The sequence below is a fragment of the Columba livia genome, chromosome 3 (genome assembly GCF_036013475.1).
Source record: "Columba livia isolate bColLiv1 breed racing homer chromosome 3, bColLiv1.pat.W.v2, whole genome shotgun sequence".
Classification (NCBI taxonomy): Eukaryota; Metazoa; Chordata; class Aves; order Columbiformes; family Columbidae; genus Columba; species Columba livia.
The window spans coordinates 6,642,001-6,666,565 of NC_088604.1; the positions used below are offsets into that span (position 1 = coordinate 6,642,001).

Here is a 24,565-nt window from a genome sequence, read left to right on the forward strand (position 1 = left end):
TCTTGCTGGTGATACATCTCTAGATTCCCTTTTAGAGAGCTTCGTACTCTTTCTTGTCACGTAATTAATAGCAAAGGACAGAAACGCTTGGAGGATCAAGGTGTTAGAAGAGAAAAGCCTGAAAAGAGTCCATTGGTCATATCCTATCTTGCAAGGATGCTACTTGGCTTGAGGACACACTAATGCAATGTCCTGGCAGCTATATCACCAAATTATTACTTTTATGATACCCATTAATTTTACCCTAGTGGTATTTGGTGGTTTTGCCAGCCTTATGTACACCACTTCTTAAAGCTGAGATGCCAAACAAGAGAGAGCTGATTAGCTGAATCATAGAAAGGAAGACAGACTGAGTGGAAAGTCATTAGTAACAGTTTACATATAACATAGTTTAACATTAATTACTATACTTATGTTTAACATAATTAATCATTATATATATTTAACATATATTCTATATATACTATGTTTCTACTTATAATATATCTAATATATTTTGCCTGGCCAATGATGTCAGAGAATGTAACCACCTACAGCTGTTGTAAGACTCTATCTGTGTTCACTCAAAGGGAAAATTCAGGGTGGTATGTGTACCATGATTGAAAAACCAAGATGATTTAGCAGACATTAGAAACAGGAATATTAGGATAAACTGGGGGAGAAAATGGTTCTTTCAAGACTTGTTAGACTAGGAAATTGTCTATCAAGGGAAATTTTTGATTTCTGAAAACACTCAGGCCCTTATTCAGGAAAACAGTTAAGTGCACACTTAATTTTAAGCACCTGTATAGCGCCATTGAAGTCAATGGGACTAATCTGTGCTTAAAGCTAGTTGGTTGGTTAAGTAGCGTGCTGGATTGGGATATTTCAGTTTTCCTGTAAGAATGTACCACATAGAATAATCCTGTGGTGACAGAATGAACTAGCTGATAGGAAAGGATGGATTAGCTGATTTAATGTCCGCTTCCAATCTCTAATTTTTCTGACAGTATAAAATTGTTCCTGGGCATAAATTACATACATATGTGCCACAGAGTTCCCCTTTATTTTTCAAGCACATGGTAGAGGTGTTTTCCACCACAGATTTCTTTAGACAGTCAGATTCTCAGAAATGACTGTGATTTCTTTCTATTATCAAGATCCATTTGGTATTTGCAAGTCCAAATCCTACCCTAAACTGCATTTAATTAAGCATTCTTGCCTTCAATGATATTTCACACACACATGGAAAAGATAAAACATGGTGGGCAACTTAAATCAAGATTTTCACAATTTCTAGCACACATCTTCCATCAGATGAATAAGTGTTAATAATTTACACTTTCTCCCATCTGTAAAAGACTTTTCAGGCAATAACCTATGGCTATACTTGTCTGAGAAAGATTTCAATTCTCTTTTGACATCTTTCATTTCATCCCAAGGAGACAGGAACCAGTAAGGGGCCACACATTCATTTTGCATTGTCTGACTTCATCACCAATGAAAATGAGCCAAAAAAAAAAAGCTAGATCTGTGAGGATATTGTCACATTTCTTACCTGGTGACTTATGTACTATTTTTTTCAAATATTTTGCATGCGTGCAGTCAGCTCCCAGGCTCAGGTTATGTTTTGGCTCATGGAGCCAAATTAGATGCATGACTTGGCCTTAATTCCTAGCTTTCTTGCTTGCCAAGGTCTGCCAGGTACTTGCTTTATTCTAAAGAAACATGTAATCTGATAAATTAAAATAATGCAACATTTAGAAGTCAAGATGATATATACCAGCGACCATTGTACATCTTGCATCCTGGACCTCAGCGGTGAGTTTGATTTGTTGAGTTCCCTGTGTGAAATACCAGCTGGAACAAATACTCCTCAAAATGATTGACTGCTGCTCTTAAGTTACAAATGGGTGGGAACTGACTAAAGTTTTGACATCGCTCTTAATGGGAACTAATGAGTATGAAATATGCTGTTACTTGCAGCATGGTAAAAATAAAGAGATGGGATACCTAGATCTTAATGTTGTCTTTGTATGTCTTAGTGATAGGACAATTTCTTCATGTACTAAATACGAAGTTGTTTAACTTAGACTAGAAGGCATACTGAGGAGCAAAAGTGTGTTTCAAACTCCGCTCTTCTAGGACTTAAAAGGACTCTGCTGAAATATATGTTGGCTTTAGCTCTTGGCTGTCAGAGCAGGCATTTAATTGTCAGATAAGGCTTCATTGGCCATCACATGGTATCTTTTACCTTGACAACATGGAGTTTGGGCAGAAGGTTGCAGTCAGCAAGAGTCAGGTCATCTCCATCCAGAAACTTGCGTTTAGACACTTTCTCCTCTTCAGTGCTGCCTGCATCGATCTCCTCTGGTAGAGGTGTTCTCAGATAGTCATCCAGCTTCTTCAGAGCCTTCACCAAGCCTCTTTCAAGGGCTTTGCCAAAAAAAAAAAGAGCAATGAATAAGTGATTAGTGCAGAGTAAGACATATTTAGAAACACCCATCATCAATGGCTACAGTAGTATCTAGAAAAAAAGCCAAATACAACAGGGTGTTTCAAAAAGATGGACCAAATTTCAAAGCAGTATATTTTACAATGGCAACATGTTACAACTACACAAAAAAATTACAAATGGCTTAATGAGTTACCAAGTTTTAGTAACCTTTTTATAAATGCTTAATGGTCCCTCCACCTGCTGTACAGACAACGTCGAGACAATAATTGAATTTGTCCCGGACATCTCTCAAAGTATCTCCTGCCATGTGGTTGCAGAGATATAGTGATTTCAAATTGGGTCCATCTTCTTGAAACACCCTGTATTTCTTTCTTCTTATTTTTTGTTAATTTGTGCTCCAACGCATACACAATATGATGACAAAGTAGCCCACCAAGGTCTGCCTGAGGGTAAAGCTACTTCTGCGATTGAAAAAGGGGACACAGGGAATTGTTGTGCCACATCTTCTCCTCACCAGCACAAAAACCAAGAAAACAAAAACAAAAACACAAAACAAACAAACAAACAAAAAAAAACAGTGAAAGAGAACGTGAAAGAAAAGAACAGGTCAACAGTATTATATACCAATAAAACATATACACCCTATCATATTTTTTTTGTCTGTGAAGGCTATCACACAATAAATTTGAGATCTGTAGCCACAACATTATTTTTCTAAGCAGCCAGGTAGGACTGTAATGAAGGGGAATTTCCTAGCATTACTTCAGCTGTAAAAAGTTGTAGCTTTACTACTTTTAAACCCCTTCCAGGGTAATTGAAGGCAATAGCAACAATTTCAGAGATGCTAACCAGAGCTCTACAGAGCTGGAAGGTACACTACAACTGAAACGAAAGTAATATAACACTAGTTAAATACAATACTACACAAAAGAGTTGAGATATTCAGCCACTGTTAAGGTTCCCCTCACTTCGGGTTCAAATTAGATGCAAATTCTTTTTTTGATATATCTCAAATCGGGTATCAGAGAGAAGAGACTCTGGACTTCTCACTTCAGTTACTGAAGACCATGTCCCACACTGCCACTGGTTCCAACAAATTCCAGGCTTAAAATGCTACTTTAAACATAGTTTACAGCAGAATGCAAATTTATACTTAAAGATATTAACCTGAGCACAGAATTCGTGTTGTTATGTGTTACTGGCAGGATTAAAGAAAAGCTTGATTGCAGCAACACACTTAGAAAAAGCTGAACGACTGTATGAAAGTTTGCACGCTATTTAAACTGTGAACACTCTGCAGCAAGAAGGGTCTTTTGCATCTCTGTTCGAAGGGTGACAAGCACGATGGGGTCCTGGCCCCTGACAAGTGCCCCAAAGTGCTAAAGCAATATAAATAAGAAACAGCAAAAATTTACAATGTGAAAAAATAACAACATGACTCATGGGCTTAGGGCCAGAATTTCAGCTGGTGAAAATTACCTGCAGTGATTTATACCTGCTGCAGATCTGGCCTGGAGTCAGCACTTAAGGCCTAATCCTGTAAAATCTCATATCTCTGAGTAACTTACTGCCATTTAACTTCGGGGAGACTACTCAATGCGCCAAGTTACTCAGGCGGTGTAGCTCTACAAGGCCTAGGGAGATAAATACATTTATGGAGCACAACACAAACTTCAAAAGGCTGCAGCCATTGCCCTGCATAGAGGAGCCTGCTGGCACAGGTAGCTCCGCTGGCTCTGCTGTCAGCGTCCCCCCCATGCTTTTGGCAAGGAGAGAAAGGCAGCGCCACAGAACATGATTGCTGCCCTAACATCCATTAAACCTTGTGCCAGTGGTGGAAGTCAGATTAAGCTGCCTGATGTCTTGCTCCCGCTGAAGCCTCTTGGCCAAGCACCAAGGAACCATACCAGCTCTTTTGTGGCTGACTCTTAGACACAGTGGCAAACCCTGGCTTAATTGATTGACTGGAGAAATGACTGCGATCCAACTGAAAATACCCCAACAAACATAGCAGGGAGGGAAAGAATTTTATTTCTGAAAGCAGAGCATCTAAAGCGACTGAAGTGCTGCCATCCATAAAACAAAAGTGTTGCCATCCCTTATTTAATCAATTCAAATTGAATTTTGACACTGACATTTTGCTGTCAGATGCTGGCAGTGGTCTCTTTAATCATCTACAGCTGTGCTCTGCTGCACAACGTCTACTGAAGGGTAATAACTGCATAGCTTGTAATATACCCCCATGTGGCAACACTCAAAAGATTTAGCAATCTCTTTTTGGTTTGACCCATACCACCTGTTGAACAGATAGTCCTCCTTCTCTTGGTCAACCTCAGACTCTGTCATCTCACAATGAATTCATTTAGAGACAATGGAATTGAATTACTCTGATTTAATTCAATTTTGCTCATTTATATTTTAGAGAACTGGCTTAACGCTGAGCATTTTCCAGTATTCCCTTTGGTTCTCTGAGTCATCTGTGCAGTATTTCCAGCATCAGTACTACATTAGATGTTTTTTGCTGGCCCATGGGGTCAGTTAAGAGAGTGTACAAAGACAGGAGCATCAGGTGAGACGCGTTTATGTAACTTTTCTGGAACTTATTAGGGTTGGGGCTTTTTTTTCACTCTTATTGATATATCAAAGTGCGTCATGGCTCTCTCAAAAACAATGCCTGGAGTGAAGCCTATTTGTGACAGTGGGAAAAAAATCTATCTGAATTCATACTTGGCGCTTGCATATGGCAGCTTTAGGCCAGAAATAAGTATGTTCAGGGCTCAATGCATCTGTGACCTAATTCACAGGCTCTGCTGAAACCCACAGGATCCTGACTTCTCACAGTAAAATCACCACATGGTCAGGACCATCTCATAACCTTATAATCAAGAACTGGACCACTACACGTGACACAAATGTCCCCATTTAATTAATCGAATCTCTTCTTATCCTAGTAAACTCTCAGAAGAGCCATGAAACTAAAGGAGTAGTGAACAAGGAAGAACAGCCTTTCTTCCACCTGAGCAGTGACAGAATTTTGAAAATGTAAGAGTATTAAGATCTTAAAACTACCATTTGAAGTGGAGCTAAGATGCATAGGGTCAAATTTTTAAAGCATGTAAAGTTTTTTGAGGCATTTTTTGAAATCTGTATGAAAATATTCATATTGTAAATCCTACTTTCTAGGTGGTTGACACATTCAACTTCATCTATATAATTTGAAGTCTTAGGTTCCTTGAGAAGGTGCTCAAAGAAATTCCCACTCGAAGTTGGAGCATGAGTAGAAGAATCTGAAAAATATTGAAGCAAGAGGTCTCTGAGCCCCACACCTGAAATAGAGTCAAGTGTATAATCCTGGCATGGGTGGGAGAACCCACCTTATGTTTCAATTCACCAGTCACCTCCCAGAAGAGAGAGGTATCAAGAGCAAGTCAGGTTTTTTTCTTTCTTACGAAAAGATTGGGGGAAGTGCAATGATTTTATCAGTGGCATAGGGAGAGCATTTTCCTGGAAAGCGGAAGACTGAGTTTCTAACGGCTTTTCAATGTGATGTCAGTCCAGATCTGCCAGATGAGACGCCACCAGTACAGTATCAGTTAATCTGTACAGCTCTCCTGTTGAACTCTTTCACTTTCCATAAATAACTTAGCATTTTAATGGCTTACAACTGGAGCCTGATACCACAGGTAAAAGTCAGAAAAGTGCTCTCGCTTTCTCTCTTCTCAGATCAATATGTAAGAAGAGACCAAGAAATAACCTCCTCAGAATATCCTACAGCTCTGAAGGCTTTGGGACTCATGCTGAGGAAAGATTTGTCATATTTAGTATTACTGAGTAAACCCAGCAGAGGAAAGAAAGATTTCATTCTAAACCTCCCATACTGGATGACTCTATATGTTGTGTCCACTGATAACATGGAGACAGCAGGCACTCACCAGAGGAGGGATCTTGTGAATACCAGTCACAGCACTAGACTGAACGAAGCTAAAACGTCACTAATTCCACATTTGTGAACATACTACCCACAATGAATTTCAGAAGTGGCTAATCAGCTAATTCCCTTGGCAATTTATCCTCTTGTTAACATAATTAAATAACTAAATAGGTTTGTTGGTAACAGCCGAGGCTTCATTGCAGTCAACTGGTGGGATTAATCCTCCCTGGAGGAAATTAAATGAGTAGGTTTGAATTAAACATCCTGATCTTCCTCTATAGTCAGTGGAGTCTTCCACACTTGATTTAGGTGACCCCTAAATCAGCTGTAAGGAGAACTTTTACTGAAGTGTCTAATTTCAGCCGTGCATTGTCTTGGTAATGTCAGGGTGGAGGATTCAGTGTTACAACACCAAGTGGAACTATGCCTGAAAATGTGGCTCTGTGCCGCTTTTGAAATCATAGAATAGTTTGAGTTAGACGGGACCTTCAAAGCTCATCCAGTGCCACCCCTGCCATGAGCAGGGACATCTTCACCCAGATCAGGTTGCTCAGAGCCCCGTCCAGTCTGGCCTGGGATGTCTCCAGGGATGGGGCATCCACCACCTCTCTGGGCAACCTGGGACAGTGTTCTACCACCATAACATAAACCATTTCTTTCTCATGTTTGGCCTGAATCTTCCCTCTTCTGGTTTAAAAACATCACCATTTGTCCTATCACAAGAGGCACTGCTGACAAGTCTGTCCCCATCTTTCTTACAGGCCTCTTTTTAGTACTGAAAAGCCACAACAAGCTCTCCCCGGAGCGTTTCTTCTCCAGGTCGAACAACCCCAACTCTCTCAGCCTGTCCTCCCAGCAGAGCTGTTCCAGCCTTGGATCATTTCTGTGGCTCCTCTGGCCCCTCTCCAACAGGTCCATGTCTGTCCTGTGCTGAGGGCTCCAGAGCTGGATGCCGTAGTCCAGGTGGATGCCGTAGTCCAGTCTCACCAAAGCAGAGTTGTCCTCCAATTGCTTCCCCACCCTGCAGACTTTCAGTATGAATTAAGAGATCCCAAATGTGACCAGCTCTGCAAGAGGAGCCCTGCCATCTACTTACCTTTGCAACAGCTGCAGCAGCTGAGCTCCTGAAAACCATCTTTCTGGACAGTGAAATCACCAAGCACAGACACACCAGCACTTATTGACTCTACACGGATGTATTTAACATAACTTCTAATTCCAATAAGTTCTACCTGTGTTTATACCAAATCCATGGTGGAACCATCTCTCTCACCCTTCACTACTCTGCTCTGGGCTACTTGTGCAGCCAAAGACAACTTACAGCAGTTGCAGTCCTGTCGTGTCATCCCACCAATAAGAAACAATATTGATAAAAAAATAAATCTCACAAGTTTTTTCTGATTTTCCTTCCCCCTTCAAAACTAGGGTTTTATACAACTTTACTTAAGAATCTTGGGTTAGAAGCCAGAGAAATAGCACTTTCCAACCTCAAAGCAACCACAGAACACTTAATGAACGTATTACCATCTGCACAGGGTGAGGTTCAATTTAGCTGAGGATACCTAATTCACAATGATGCTCTGTTTTCTGCTAAAGGTTACTTGACGTTGAACAATGAGATTAACAAATCCTGACACACATAGAAATACAAATAATGTAACAAAAGTTAATAACTGGCAAAATTGTGCTCTCGGTTACAGTGACATAAAAGAGGAGTAACTCCACATTGTCAACAAGCTATTCCATATTTACTCCAGTTCAACCAAGAACAGACTTTGGCTCTGATATTCAACTCTTCAAGCAAAAACTTCCTTAAACTATTAGCCTGTGCAACTATTTCCAGGGCACAAGGAGAAATCTTTGTGTCTTGAAGTATTTATACCACAACTGAATAAAACATTGGAAAATGTAATGCATGGAGCACTCCTGCAAGCCAAGGGGAGAGCCAGACAACAAAGATTCATTGCTAGGTAATCAGGGTGAAGTTTTGGTCATATCAAAGCCTGTAGAAGTTTTGCTGTTGACTTCAGTGGGATTAGGATTTCTCCAGCAGTTTTTAAAGCCAAAAGGGACTATTATAATCAGTTGATCTGACCTCCTAAATAATACCAGCAATAAAACTTCCAGCGTCATTGGCCATTTCCATCTCTGTTTTCTGTGGGTCAAATGAGGCTGAAGCAAAACGGAAAGTAACTAGAAAGTAGTAAAAGAAAAACAGTTTGGAAAAAGTAAAACTGATTCAGACTGCCCACACCCACAGCATTCACAGAGGTCAGACAAGGACTCTTCTTCCCCTTCCTTGAACTCCAAATATTTCCTTCCTTGTTTAATGCTGGGACAAGAAGAAATAGCAAAGCAGAAAAAAACCACACAGTGGCCTAAAGGAGCCACTGGAAGGCAATTCATTCCATCCTGAAATAGTAGCCTTGGAAAAGCTGAATTACCACCAGAGGAGCCTCTCTCTCTCTTTTGAGAATAAGCAGACTGGCTACCTAAATTTAAAATAGCTAAAATTAGGTGAGATGACTCCTATTTTATGTGTCTGAGTGAAGCCATTTGCAGAATGAGGATTGTACTTGATAGTTATTATGCAAAGAGATGCAAAGCATAGAAGGCACAATGAAAGCAATAAGAACAATTGTTTCTTTGGCCAAATCAAACATAAAAACTATTTGATTTACATTAAAAGACAGCAAAACTAGTTCAATTTTTTAAACAAACTTAAAGCAAAATAACATAAGACTTCCGAAAAATAAGAAAACAAAAAGAAAGCCATGTTTTAGGATGGCTGGTTAAGTAAGTCATGCCCAGACATTTAATTATTTTCACATCAATTTTTAATGTTAGTAATCTTCAAAATTGAAATGTCAGTTCTCATTTTGTAGTAAAATATTTTCTCCAAGCCACAGTAAAGTATATGTGGCCTTTTTCATAGGGAATACCACTGAAAACACGGTGACAACAAGGCTTCAAAATCATCAAAGCCCAGTAACGTAATGGCTTTTGTAGCCATCATCTGAAACCACCTGAGACTGACCTCAGCAGAACACAAGTTTCTTAATTGTCAAGCCCAGGCAAGTTCAACAAACAATGACCCAAGTACAAAAAAGAGCAGTGATTCCTGCTGCTACCCTGAATCACTGATTGATGCTTTTCCTTTTTACTGCTTTCTTCCACTGCCCTCCGGTAAGATTTATCCTGTAACACACGCAAATGAACTTGGTGAAACAGGCAATGAGGGAAAAGGGGGAACAGTACATAAATATTCACAGTCTCACACAAACAATCTGAGATTTATTTTTCCTTTAAAAAAACAAACCACCTTTCCTGATCACTTCCAGATTCACAGAGTTTGATATTATGTGAGACCCAATACTGTTTTCTGGCAGGAGAGAGAAACCAGCTAAGAAACAGCAATTTAAGGTAAGAAAATAATATCATTCTACTACTCTGAGTCTGATTAAAGACTAAGGATTCATATTTTCACTCTCTTTTTTCTCCATCCTGCTCATTTTTTTTCAGGCAGGCTCAACAGAGTATTGTAAATTTAATCTGTGTAGATTAATCCTTCTCACATGGAGGAGCTATGACTGCAATATGCGTGCCACTGTATTACATCTCAAATAATTTATCTTCCCCACTATGATTTCAGTATAATCCTTGAGATTTGAGCCCTGCCTTGATTTCTTCTGTTCAGCCATTTCAGAGTCAGGTACCTTGTCCAAGGTGGTTATGGAGGTTCCCTCTCTGCTCAGAGATACTGAGCATCTGTTGAGGGAACTGGGGCTGTTCAGCCTGGAGAAAAGGAGGCTGAGGGGAGACCTTATCGCTGTCTACAACTGTCTGGAAGGAGGTTGTAGCAGTTGTCTCTTCTCCTAAGTAACAAGTGATAGGACAAGAGGAAGTGGCTTCAAGGTGGGCCAGGGGAGGTTTAGATTGGATATTAGGAAAAAATTCTTCATGGAAAGGGTTGTCAGGCATTGGAACACACTGCCCAGGGAAGTGGCAGAGTCACTATCCCTGGAGGGGTTTAAAAGGCATTTAGACTAGGTTCTTAGGGACATGGTTTAGTGCTAGAGGTAGGTTAGGTTATGATTGGACTCAATGATCCTGAGGGTCCCTTCCAACTGAAATGATTCTATGATTTTATTCTATGATTCTATGATCTCCAGAGGACAGTTCCTTCCAACTGCCTGATTTAAACGTGGTGTGATTCACCTCACACATGCCCTTCTCACTGTGTGAATTACAGGCGAAGCCTAAAGGACTAGCTCAGACTAGACACCTAGCTTTCAGGGAGGTGAATTTAGGCAAGATGAATCCTACCCTTTGAATCCAATTTCACAGTTCACCAAAGTGATGTAGGATAATACCTCCTTTTCTTTTTTTTTTTTTCAAAGTTGCTTAAATATTAGGGCTCACTCCCCAAAGGGCAAATACATTGCCAATTTGAGCATTGCAGCATCCTTTCCAGGCATGTTTCTGCCTTGTAAAATCCCCAGCTCTGGTCAGCGTCTATATTGAGAGGCAAATGAGTGGGCAGTCACTAAACCATTGGAAATGCAGAGGAGATGCTCCCATGCATCCAGAGCATTTGGATGCCTAACTTCGGGCGAAAGGGAGTTTCTGGGGTGAGTCACCTCTCCTATTAAAGATGTTCCACTCCAGATAAATAATTCAGTATTCACTGGAATTGAGACTTGAGCATGTTCCCACAATCAAGGTAAATTCCCAGGCAACTATTCTGAGAAGTTGTGATCTGTCTGTTTCTACTCACTTGATGAATCAACGAATACCTAGTTGTGCACCCAGAAGATAAAAAAAAATAGTATCTCTTATTCCTCAATTCTATTTTCCTGGTTTGGGGTTTCTCTTTGGGGACAGGGGTTCATATTCATCCTCCAGATCAGTCAGAGAAGAGACCAGGAGTGGGACAAGTCACACAGACACAGGTGTAGACATGCAAACAGCCGCACAACTTTGGTCATAATCTGCCTTTAAGACCTGGACTAAACCAAGCATAGATAGGTACATATTTTCTATATATGTTGCCACATACATTCTGTGTATGTCCAGTGAGAGAAACAGAGGTACTAAATGCCAGGAGCACTTCAACCAGGACTCAGAGGAACATGGAGCTGAAAAACAGACATTAGATACCCGAAGCAACCTTAGGAACCCAGACTCATCAAAAATCTACTGATTTACTTATGGATAAGATTCACCTTGTCTAACTTTAGCCACCTAAGTGTTAGGTAACTAGACTAACATAGTTGTCCAAGTCTCCTTTAATGACAGAAATGCAAGACAGGCATCTCTAAAGGAAGTTCTCCCAGCTTTAGATCCATATTTTAAGATAAATAAAACTGTCCTTTAGACATAAATACATTTGTATTTATGTCCTAAATATATTTGCATTTATGTCCATCTCCACTGATCACAAAAGAAGCTGGGATTATTGAAAGACTGATGTATAATTTTAGACAGAGTTAAGTGAGCTGATCCCACCCTTATCATCCCTCTTCCTTTCCCAATCCATCTACAAACCGTTGATGACACTGGTTGATTGATTAGAGCTTCATCCCAAAAGTCTGAGGTATTTTGACAGACTTGTCTCAAAAGCTCCACAGAACACAAGTCTCTCAGAGAGACTGAGACCTTGATTCCCAGGTACCATGTCCTAAGACAGAGCTCAGTGATCCAAGGCTTAAGAGGTTATCTGGAGTTAGGAGACCTGAGTGTTTTCTCAAGCTTTTCTACATGACCTTATACAAATAATTTAAATTCTCTGTCTTCCAACTTCCTATATACAAAGTAAGGATAATAGCACTCTTCAGTCACAAACTTTACATTGATAAAAATAATAGTGCACAAGCTGTGGACGTATGTTTCAAGTTGAGGGAGAGAAACTGTAAATATAACTAAAAAGAGTCATAACCCTATTTTTGTGATACCGTCTGTCCTACTCCCAAATTAAACCCAGTGAAACAGGTGAATCAATAATGTCTTTAAAAAGACACTCAAGCACGTATTTTTCATGCATATAGGAAATTTGTTTGGACTAGTTTATAGTTTTAGACTAAAAACTCAGGTTTGTGCCTTCCCTTATACAGTTTTAGAGTGGTGGGCAACTAATAAATGTAATACTTGTAATGTTATCATGAAGAATGCAGATGGAGCACCTTCAGATGCTGTTTTTTAAGAAAACCCAGGTGTTAGAATGACACCAAAAGAAAGATTCATTTCCAAGTCTCTCAGGAGCCCAAGAGACCCTGAGGTCAGGAAGAAAGTGAATGTAAAACTACTGGGCTACAAGTGCCCTAGGAAGAACAGCACCTAACTCGCATTTCACAAATCATCGTGACTCTGTAGCAGCACATCAGTGACAAGCATCATTTCTAGAGCGTGTCCCCAAGTGCCTAAACCTGACCTCTGCAAAGCTAGTCTTGCACAGGTGTCCCTAAACCAACTGCAGATAAGCAGCAGCTGATTTGAATGAGGAAACTGAAAAGGCAAAAAAACCCCACACCATCGAGCCCTACAGATTATAGTATCACTTATTTATAGTATGAGATTACCACTTTGGTATCTGAATATCTAAGGTGCTGTGTGTTTACTCAGAGTATAAAGTTTTGTTTCACTAGCAAAGAGCAAACAAGATGATTCTGGGACTAACAAAGGAAAAGTATGTGTTTCTGCCTTAAAAATAAGAGTGAAGTTAGCTTCTGGTAGGGAGTGCAACTAGGCTTTAGTGACAGTGCTGTGGGGACCCCTTGTGTTCTAATATTGAAGCAAAGAAGAATGTTTTACAGGCTGTTGGCACTTGCATCTCTAATGTAAATTTATTTCAATCCCGGGCACGTAGAGGAATAAAATCTGCTTTTGTTTACACCAGGATAATCTGAATTGCACTCCACAGTTTTCAACTAAATTATTTCACTTCAGCAGTGGCGGACCGAAGACATGGGAGAGGGCAACACAGCACTGCCTACCAGCAGCACCTGAGGATGAAGTTTTAAAGCTTATTGAGTTCCCAAACCCTTCAGTCCACTTAGAAAATCTCAGTCTCAAACAGTTTTGTCTCGATGTTTCCAGTATTTTCTGCCTTTTGTGTTCAAAACTTGTTACTCAGACACAAAAAAAACATGAGACGATGAGATTTACAAATGACTCACATCTTAATTCTTTTCCATTGTTTCTCTGCTTTTGAGATTTTTGTTTCAAGCCCCATGAAATGACTTAGAGATCATCACGATTATGCCTCCACTTAGGCTCTCTGAAAGGAGCAGAAGCAAAAAGAATTATAATTATGTCTGGAGGTATAAAAATTTTCAAGTACTACTAGGGAGGTCATATTCCCTCTGTTGCAACTGCACTGTTGTGACAAGTATTAAGAACATTTTTCCCAGCTCTGATGTCCTCAGTTAAAAAAAGGGTTTTGAAAATTCAAGAAAGAGGTCAAACAAGAATAATAATGGCATTCTCAAGGACTGGAAACAAGACTCAAAATGTCAGATTCAAAGAGTCTATTTGTTCAGTTTATTGGAGAGAAGGCTGAGAGGCCAACGTGTATAGATGCTCAGTCATGGACAAAATATCTGGGAAGTGTGAGGGAGCTCTTCAGCCCTGCAGACGCAAGTGTGAAATGGTTGAAAGCTGGATAAATTCACTTCCCACATTGCCAAAGCAATGAACTGTTTAAGAATGAAACAGGGAGAGAGGAGAGGTGGACTTACTTCTTTAGGTATTAATAATGAGACCAAGAAAAGGCAGTCTTTAATCCAGTTCTGGCGGAAATGGGAAAAACTGAGCTGGAGAGGGACAGAGTCCCATGGCACTTTAAAATCCTTAATATCATCTTCCAGGTCTTGGAACAAGGACCAAGGTAGGTTGACTGTACCACCATCAACATCAGAGAATTTGCTACTCGTCATTAAGACAATGACTGTAATTAAATCTCATACTTTAAGACTTAAGATGCTTGCAAAGATCACAGTATCTTTTCTCCCACTATGCAATTAATTAGATGTGTTATGGGGCTTATCCTTGTCGTTTAGGTCATTCTCTGCTAGAAAGGGGAATGGTTGTACCAATTCCTTGGAGTGGTGCAAAAAGTCTTGCTGAGCAGATGCCTTCCTCACATGTTCAGAGCCATCCTGATTCCAGGTTAAAGGTCCAGGAATACTTGTTTTTCAGCTTTGACTGGCTGAATCACTATGATTCACTTTCTTCTGCAGTGCAGAATATGGACCAGCTATTGCCATCAGCTGGGCATCGATCATCCAGTAAATTGCACCCCATTCTTTACAAGGGCATTGTGCATCAAAAACCCTTCAGTTTCTTCTGTTCTCTGCTCTGACGCAAAATAACTTATAGTCTAAAGGCTGAAATAATAAAATGTTTGCTCAAAGGGCAAAACTGTCTGGGATGTGATTTGCAGGAGACCATAGTAAATAACCCAAAGATCCTTCTAGCCTCAAACTCCATTAAATGCTGATTTTTTTTTCTGCAATCAGAAGAATCAGGATATTTAGAAAATAATTATGTCTCCAGTTGCCATTTAGTCACCTTATTCCCAGCACTGTTTTCAAGCTAAAGGTCAGCTATTTAAGACCGGATCTAATAAAGAAAATTAGCAATACTGATTTTCAGTTATGTCTCATTTTTCTCTGTTATTTTATGAAGAACATTTGTATGCATAAAACAAAAAATATGTTTTGGGAAAAACAGATTCTGGGCCAATGCTTCTCCCTTTGAAGTCACCAAGAGTTTTGCAAACTGACTTCGAGGAGCCAGTCACTGGGTTCTCTATCATGTGATAGCTTGCTCTACAATTGCTAAATATTAATATAAGCCTGTGAACAATCCTCCTGGGAAAATAAGACCAATTAGGTGCTTAAATCTGGACATTTGCTTATATAAGATTTGGACACTTTGCTGAGCAAGGTTGTAACTTCATCTAAGTCCTTGCTGTGGGGAACATATTTAAGATGCACCAAATACATTGCAATGAGGAGAGTTACCCACCAGCGCGAAACCATAGAGCAATGAAGTTAAAACTCAGTTCTAAATAATAATGTAATTTAGGCCTCCCATTCCAGCAGCGAGACGCTTAATTCCTCCCAGGACTGCTGCCGCCAGATTGCTCTAATCCACTTCCAGCTGTGCTACTGCTCCTGTGTGCGAGCATGGGAGCTCGGCTGGGAAACAGAACAAAGCATCCCAGTAAAGCCAGCAGCACTTGGAGGAATATTCAAACACACGGGGGAAATAAATTCCCTCTTAAAGAAGAGCATCTGCCAACTACTGTTCCCATTGCAAGTATTTTAGTCTAGGCCTGGCCTGTGCGTATAGGCCCTGATTCAGCAAAGGCTTAAGGACATGCCTTAATCTGAACATATCATTAACTTCATTGACTACAGAATATATTGTCAATTGTTTTTCAGGGTTTTGCATATTCTCTGTCTTGAACTTATCTATATAGATAAATTATTTCATTTTTTTCTCTCGCTCCCTGTGGAGTGCTATGGTTTCAAAGTTACTTCATCACAGATGTGTCAGAAAACTATGTCTGCTAGTACATTAATTGTAAATATTTACTGTTCCCTGAATGGCTGCATCTAACTCTGCTATTCAGGTATACCAAGTCCTTGCCTCAGAGGGCTTGCAGTCTGATCACATTTGAACTTACACAGAGTTTTAGTTTTCTGTTGCTTTCACGTAATGTTTTTCACATGTCTACCAGGAAATCTTCGTACTTTAATTAGCAAGGTCTTAGGTGAAGGAAAAAACCGTAAATGATAGGGAAGTTCAGAAACAGTCCCTAGTAAGGTACATATTTCCAAAGTTAAGATGATGGTTTCTTATCATTTCAGAAAACTGAAAAATCTCTTCCTTCCAAGGGCATAAAATTTCAGTTCTTAGTTTTGGTCCTTCAAGCTGTCACTGGTACCAGACAGAATATTAATGGCTCTGGGCCTCCAGCCATCATGATTTTGAGAAGAAGTTTCATAAAGTTATTTCTCAAGCAAACTTACTTTGCAAACTGCTGTTTCTTAGCATTCTAGAATCAGTCTTTGATTGCTGGACAGAAAGCAGATAAAGCAATTTAGGGTGGATGATAAATGCAACTTGTGGCTCTACTTAACAAGTTAGCACACAGCTATCACCACTGTTTTAGTGGTCTTCATATGTGTGTTTTTATAAAGAGACAGAGTGGCGAACAGTTTTATTAACATATCATGAGTGAGTTATATGGGTCATCCCAAATGAATGGCAATAAAAGCTTTATATCACACTCACCAAGATGTATTTGGTACTTTATGTGCCACAAATGTTGCAGAAAAGCTATTTTACATGTGTTTTAAAGACTGGGTATTTTTTATATTAGGGCTGGTTTTGTAAAGCTGCCAGGCACTTTAGCTACCGCGAGGCCAACAGTACTCAGCTCAGCTCAGAGGGAGCCATAAAAACTCCTTTAAAATGTTCTGAAATAGCTTTTTTTGTGCTTCAAAATGCCAAAGTTAAAGATCTGTCATCCCAATATGTTCCATCACGAAGCAAGTCCTTTTTGCTAGAACAATTTTAAAAGCTATTTCTAGTCCTTCCTGGTTGCGTGACAGAGAAAATTGAATATTGTCAGAGGACAGGGCAAATTGTGGCTCATGCTGGGCCTTGGACAGGTGTGGGGTTTTGTAGCAGTAAAGGGAAATTGTGCAAATAAAGAGGAAGAAGGAAAAATTGAATGGCAAGTTGATACACAGACATCACCCACACACATGCATATATATATACCTGTATATTTATATGGCACTTTGAAAATATATGTAAAAAGCATAAAGTATTGCTGTTGGTCTTGAATTAGAGCCTGATCCAAGATCCCTGTCGCAGAAAACTCCCCATAGATTTAAGGACAGCCAAACAGCATTTAAAACTCGCTCCATTAAAGTCAAAAGGATCTTTGTCCGAGCACAGGATGAAGCCTTTAGGTACACAGTAGTCCAGAAGGATCAAAGACTCACGACAAGTTGTGTCAGGTTTATAGTTACAATCTGACCCCTTTGGATGTGAGAAGCCAGGCTGAAAGGAAGAGAAGTGACCTCCAGCCCTTTCCATACCAAGCATGGAGATGATCTGGGGACAGATGTTTGCTCTCCTGCACCAACCTGACCACACCAGGACTGTCAGGGTGACACAAGCTGACCTACAACATCAAAAAGCTCCTATCCTGGCTACATACGTCAGCACGTGTGACACAAAGGGTCTGCACCACCGAGCTGTTATTACTGCAAACATTCTCCATAAGGTGTTGAAGTGAACTCATTTTCTGCTTATTTAATGAGGTGTGCAATGGCTTCTAGTAAGGATCAGAGCATATCATCCAGCCTGGTCATGTCCTGATACTATGGATCTGACTCTCTTCTCAGCCCAAGGAACTCTACAAAGTCAAAGGTGCCTTAAAACTGGTGTAGGCTAGTTTCTATCCCAGTCCTATACGTGTCGGTGCATATCTACTGTATACATACACATACAGCGCATGAAGAGAGGCATTTCCCACCTCACACACTTAACCACAAAGTGTGATGTAGCTACTGAAAGAGGTGAACAGCATTTAATCACATGTAAGTTAATGATTTAAATGCGCTTTTATTTTTGGCTTCTTGATGTAAATCCAAACCAGACAAGTGGAGTCCTCTGGTCAGACGGCTGGAAATTCCTCTGCATGAAATCACGTTGGTGGTCTCCCGGCTCAGCGCCTTCTGAAGAGCCATACAGTGAAATATCCTCCCATACCACTAATGAATGCGGCCACCCACACTGGAGCGGGTGCCCCCTAAGAACTCAATTCAAGAACAACTTTTTAAACTCATAAATGAAATCAAAGGGCTCATTCTATGAACCAAAGAACCTACAATTCTAGGCGGGACAGTTAATGGGTGGTTACTATTGGTTGTCACCTTGCTTTGCAGTATACAGTCTTGCAAGAAAAAATAATAAACAGGATACAAAATATGTACACAGCATTCCAATTAATTAAATTTCATCCTCCTCCAATGAATACATAAATTGTCACTATGCTAGTTACTGTACAGAGCTTCAGTGACTGGCTCAGCATGAACCAAAGGAGCCAAGGTAAACTCAGAAGATTTTGGTTTACTTTCCTTTGTTTAGACAATATCTCCTTCTAGATATTAAACAATCACTAAGCAAACAAAACCTCTCAAATTGGCCATGAAAACCTGAGCAAGAGCATCCAGGAAACAATTCTTAAGACTACTGCCACTTATAGAATGTCCTGAATCGTAAGGAATCCACAATGATCATCAAGTCCAACTCCCGTCCCTGCACAGGACAACCCCACATTTCACACCATGTGTCTGAGGACGTTGTCCAGTCTCTTCTTGAACACTGTCAGGCTTGGGGCCGTGACACCTCCCTGGGGAGCCTGTTCCAGTGTCCAGCACCCTCTGGGTGAAGAACCTTTTCCTCATGTCCAACCTGAACCTCCCCTGGCACATCTTCCTGCCATTCCCTCGGGTTCTGTTGTTGGTCACTAAAGAGAAGAGCTCAGCGCCTGTCCCTCCTCCTCCCCTGTGGCCGCCATGAGCTCTCCCCTCAGTCTCCTCTTCTCCAGGCTGAACAAACTCAACTCACTCAAGGATTCCTGTTCTTGTGTGAAGGAGGACTTGCCATCCCAAGTACCAGCAGTGAAGTCTGGTGGCAATGGCTGCAGGACTGAATAACCCAGTTGTGCCATCGAACACAGGCAGAGATCTAATCCTGCAATGAGGAGATGGCTCCTTCAGAGAAGCCTGTGATAAAATTATCGAGTGGCATGGGGGGTGGAAGGAATCAAGCCCGTTGTAATTCAACTGACTTGAAATAATAAATGCACACACTTTCTTTAAACACAGCTTGCCACATCCTGAGAATCTGGAATCAATTCCTTCCCTTTCAAGAAGCTTAAAAGTGGTGGGACTTTGATATGGCATGAGCATGTTTGCTTCTGGGCTTACAGCCCTCGCCAGCCCGTTCCAAACCTTTCAACATTTTTATATTATAAGACAGAAAAGTTAGGAAAACAAAGATGGAAAAAAAGCATCAGAAATTCAGGGAACTATTAAATCAGGGCAGCCTGGCTGCCAAATACCTTCGGTAAGTAAATGAATCACGATCAATAACATATTGCCATACATACTTCCAGAAGAAGGTTATCACCTGCTCCTATGCCAGGCATAAAACATAATGTGGCTAATGAAGTACTGCACTAACCCAGAAAAATAAAAACACTATTTTTCTCTGTAATGTTAAATCAAAGTGATTTTAACTCATACAGAAAAAAAAAAAAAACAATTTTTCCATGATTTTTTTTTCAAAATTGATAGGTTACTATGAAACACTTCTTTTTTGACAATGTTGCAGTCTAAGAAGAAACTGTCTTGATACAAGGAAGCCTATTTTGTTAAGGGGATGTTTCAGCCCCGGTTGTAAAGCTGCTTGCTTTATATATTCACATATTTGCCAGCAGAGGGTATCACAATCTTAGAAACAAACAGACATTCATATCATTGTGTCTATTCATTTACATGCAAGGATTCAGACACACGCTAAACCAGGAAATTATATATCTTGTTTTCTTCAGTAACTTTTGCACCGACAGAAAAAAAAAATAATCATTTAGCTACTTAAAAGCTACAGATTCGGTTTTCAGTGTCTTCTCATTGACTCTCACAGGACAGGAAATCTTGCAATGATATATCCAAGTGATGGCATCACTTGAAGTCTGAAATTGTTGCATGGCCCTGACTGTAAACCCTCCGGGGAGGAACACCAGCTCGGGCTTATCTTCAGCATGCATTAGGTTCTCATTAATTCTCACATCCAGTATCCTCATACTGCATAAATCTCATTAGTTATCCCAGCCACTTCACGCCACTTTTCCATGAAGATATAATAGCCACAGTGAGAGCTCATGTTACACAGACCACACGATCTCTGTTAAACCAATATGCTACAAAGAATGATCATATATAATTGCACCTAATCCACATTCTCACAGCCAGAGATAGGCTGATTCTACAAATTCCCAGACTGGTATCCCACGCATTAATGAATTAACCTCCCTCACCCCAAGTTAATAGAACATAATTTAAACAACTTGATGTTTGGTGGTTTAGCTTACTTGGTATTCAGCACTCCCCTATTCACAACGAAAAGGAAATTAAAATTATTTTTTATATACTGGTCTGGATTCTCCGTTCTATTTTTGATTTATTAACAAGTCTTCTTCTATTTGTGTATTTTGATCATGTGAAACTGGTGTCACTGGTATGGCTTTCCAGATTAACCCAAGCACTTGGGTCAGCTGCAGCTAGGAGCCAATACAGAGGATGACTATGAGACATGTGTTACTTTTATCTGAGAGCTGAGGTGCATAGGAATCATTTAAGATATCCACAAGCAGCTAATCTCTCTTCTTTTTGGATCTCACCTGCTCATATGGAAATAAGGGAAAGGACATTCTCCTACGTAATTACATTTTATGTTTATAAAATGCCTTTTATAATTACAGAATTATATACAACTACTCCTGCTGTTATACAGGAAAGATAAAACATCAGAACCTGGTGCAAAATGACATGTATGGGATCAGGGCCAGAGCACCAGTCTCCCTTTTTTGATTGATATTGCAATTTTTAAAAGTACCAATCAAAAAAGGAGTAAGTTCAGTAGGAAATATGTATACAGTAGGGCTGTCCTTTCCTTTTTCCACACAGTTTTTCCACTGCTCAAGCAATCTATCACAACTAACTTCATATTAACTCATTATATGCCATCCAAATCAACCTGCAGAATAACTGCTGTGGTTTAGATGAACAGGATAAGAAAGTGAGTACAGTGTCCCTGGGGTAAGGGAGAAGCTATTCTTGCTTAACCCTTCAAAACTGAAAGTCGATTTGCTGAAATTGAGTTCTACTTCTCCCTCTGTATAAGTCTGCCCTGACAGTCCCAAGGACTCTGAGGTCCTCAGGTACTTTATTCCCCTGATAGAAAGAACATGTAGGTACTACTTATACTCTGCTCATCTCTGCTTTATTCTCCTTGCATTGCAGCACTCCAGCTGTAAAAAATTAAGCTAAAAGCTCTTCTCTGCTTCAAAGAGGAAAGCTGAGTATGTTGGGAGATTACAACATGTCTGGATATCACAGGAGCATGAATCAGCTAAGGAAACGGAGCCAGGATGTTTGCAGGGAGCAAAGCTTGTTTCTGTCCTGCAGCTTAACACCTCTTTTCTCTGTAACCTTGGTGTGCTCAGCTGCCATTGAGAAGTATTTTCCTTTCAATTTCAAGAGTATCTAAAGCAAGAGTTTGCTAGGCAGGACCAAGGAAAGCTCTCATTAATCATGCAGCAGCTAGTAAAAATGGAGAAACCTGGTCATGAGCGCATTGCAGGGTTCGATTCCTTGTCTCACAGTAGCAGGTATCCCACCTTGAATTCCATCTCTGGCTATAGCCAGCTGCAGACATCTCCAGGACAGCCTTTTATTACTGGATGGATCTTCCATCCCTTATGAGTCTGGGGATTTGCATACTGCAGAGTCACTGAGAAGCAACACATTGGGATTATGCATGTGGACATACACCTATGGCTGTTTTACAGCGCAAGGGGCAGAACTGCTGAATTTAAGATTTACAGTTGTGGAGCAGACCATAAAAATTCCTTGTAAATGGCCAAGATGTTTTATTTTTCACTCTAACATCTATTTAGTCTAACTCTTAATTTATCTTCCTTTTACAACTTCCTACAGAGGTTAGATGAGCATCCCATTAGCATCAGACAAAAAAAATAACTTCTTAACATCCCTGAGAAGTGAGGCACTATAATTATTTCCTCCTGTTAACAACGCAAAAATATTACAGAGCAGATTGCTATCTGACATAAATCATCATTTACCCATTTTCATCTCATGGGTCAGCCCCAGGCAATGAAACATAATCACCGAGATGAAATCTGTGGCAGAGCTGAAACCTGAAATAATCTAGTCTTCTCTGAATGATATCATATAAGCGTGTGGTGTTTAACATGCCTTAAGTGTCTGTCTGTGAAACTAGCAATATAAGGTAAGATGTACATCAGTGAGTGACTGCAAATATTCTACTAGATCCTCTCGAGGGATAAGGCAGTGTAAATCCATTAGATTTCATGGAGCAACAGGAGCTCAGACTAGCTGAAGTCTTGCCTCTCTGAGGGGAAAGGAATGTGGAGAAGAAAAGCAGTTTCATTACAAAGTCAGTGTAGGATGCATGTAAATATGCCTGGCTTCCAGCTTTGGGGAAGGGGTATTTCTTTCGACACAAAACATGTGCGGGAAATTCTGCAGTTTACAGAGTACAATTACATTTCTTAAAGCCACTTCTTTTACTTAATTACATTAAATATCTTCATATAACTCAGTTTATATGAACAAATTAGAGCATAATGTAATCATGAGATAAGTGGGTCAAGAGTCTGATGGCCACACCTGATGAATTGTGAAGGGTCAGGGCATCGGTTGCCCCCACCCAGTCATTCACTGCTAATTTTTAAGTACTAGCATGGGTTTGGGTCCAGTCAATTCACACTCCTCTAAATAGTGCCTGAATAGAGGAGGTAGCACAGGCCACCAGTCACTTCCACTAAGCAGTGTGGGATATTGTTCAGGTGAGGGCTGTATGGCCAGGAGCCACGTCATGGTACCAATGGCAATTGGTAAAGGGGCTACTGAATGCTCTGTAATCTGCTTTATTTACAAGTATAAATTTAGTCTGAATTGGCTGTGGACATGTGAATTGAGGCCACTGAATCTACCAACTCAAGTTGATCAGCAGCAGTATCTGATGCCATATGAACAGAGCTTACAACAAAATGATGGGAGAATGGCAAGTTATTCCAGTTCCAAGTACACAAACTGCCTGGCACATTTGGTAATGATCCTACTCACCAGCATTATCCTGCTGTTTGGTATTTTTGATGTATGCAGAAAATTTGGAGAAGATATCAATTCCAGCAGTGTTTGATTCCCGGTGCTTAGCAGCCAGCTTTGGGTACCTGAAAAGGGCAAAGCAGCACAGAGAGTAACATCGTGTTACCAGCAACATAGTGATGATTAGAAATACAATTTACAAGAAGAAAGAAAAAAGCCCTCTATAAGGAACTGCAATTAATGTTGTCATTTATCTCAAAACAACAGCTTGGCAAGTCCCTCTTAATAATACCTGTGTCTGTCAAGGCAGGCGTTTGGATAGTTACACAAGGATGGTTTCATGACAAAAGTAATTGCGCTGGTGCTTTATGTGATCGCAATCCAAGATACAGTGGCCTTTAATCAGAAGGAACCATAAATTTCCAGAAAGGTGCAGGGCAGTCTGGCAGGCAGCTCTCTCTATTATGAATGGCAGTCGTGTCTAATTCTCTACGCTGAAAATGTACTCCAGGATGTAATAGTAAGGCATGTTAGTATTACCCAGGTGAAGGAACATAAAGTTTTCAGTCTCTGAATTGTTTTTATAGACATCTGGTGCAAAGGAACATATTGATTTGAGAGACCAACACAAGCTGACGACTCCTACTGATTTCTGTGGTCTTGGACCAGAGTTTAGAAAGTTTAAATATCTGATTTCTTGCCTCAGGACTGGCTGATTCAGTTGGAGGTAAAAGACTCCATAAGGAACTGAGCCAATTTTCATTGATTCATAGATTTTAAAGTCCAAAACAAAACACAAGCCAACTTTTTTTTTCCCATTATCCTTGTATTAAGGCCAAAATGTTTGACTAACTAAGGCATATCTGGTGAATCCAAGCCTTTCCTTGGTAGCTAGTTCCAAGGGTTAATCATCCATACTGAAAAAATATCTGTGTCTTGTTTCTAATCCAAATTAGTTTGGTTATAACTTCCAGTCATGGGCTTTTGTCATTTCTTTACTACAATAATTAGCACTTTCCTGCCTCTGGAGCCTCTCATACTCTGTAATCAGTTCCCTTTCCAACCTTTCTAATACACCATACAGGTCGGAAACTTCCAGTTTTGTGCTGTAAAATGCTTTTCCTGGCACAGATATTTTGTGTGGCAATTCTTGGCATCTATTCGAAGTTATTTTTAGCTTTGTAAAATGTGGACACCAGACCCCTACACAATTTTTCTAGTATTGGTCTCCTT

General features: G+C 40.1%; 1 protein-coding gene across 3 annotated transcripts in view; it reads right to left on the bottom strand.

The window, feature by feature from the left end:
* Positions 1-24,565, bottom strand: part of CLIC5 (chloride intracellular channel 5) — an 86,516-nt gene that overhangs the window by 9,195 nt on the left and 52,756 nt on the right. For all 3 annotated transcript variants that reach the window (XM_005512289.3, XM_065055717.1, XM_005512290.4), the window contains exons 4-5: positions 23,351-23,457; positions 2,234-2,415 (exon numbers count right to left, since the gene is read on the bottom strand). In XM_005512289.3, coding sequence (XP_005512346.1) covers positions 2,234-2,415; positions 23,351-23,457 — 289 coding nt within the window. The remainder of the gene's footprint in view (positions 1-2,233; positions 2,416-23,350; positions 23,458-24,565) is intronic.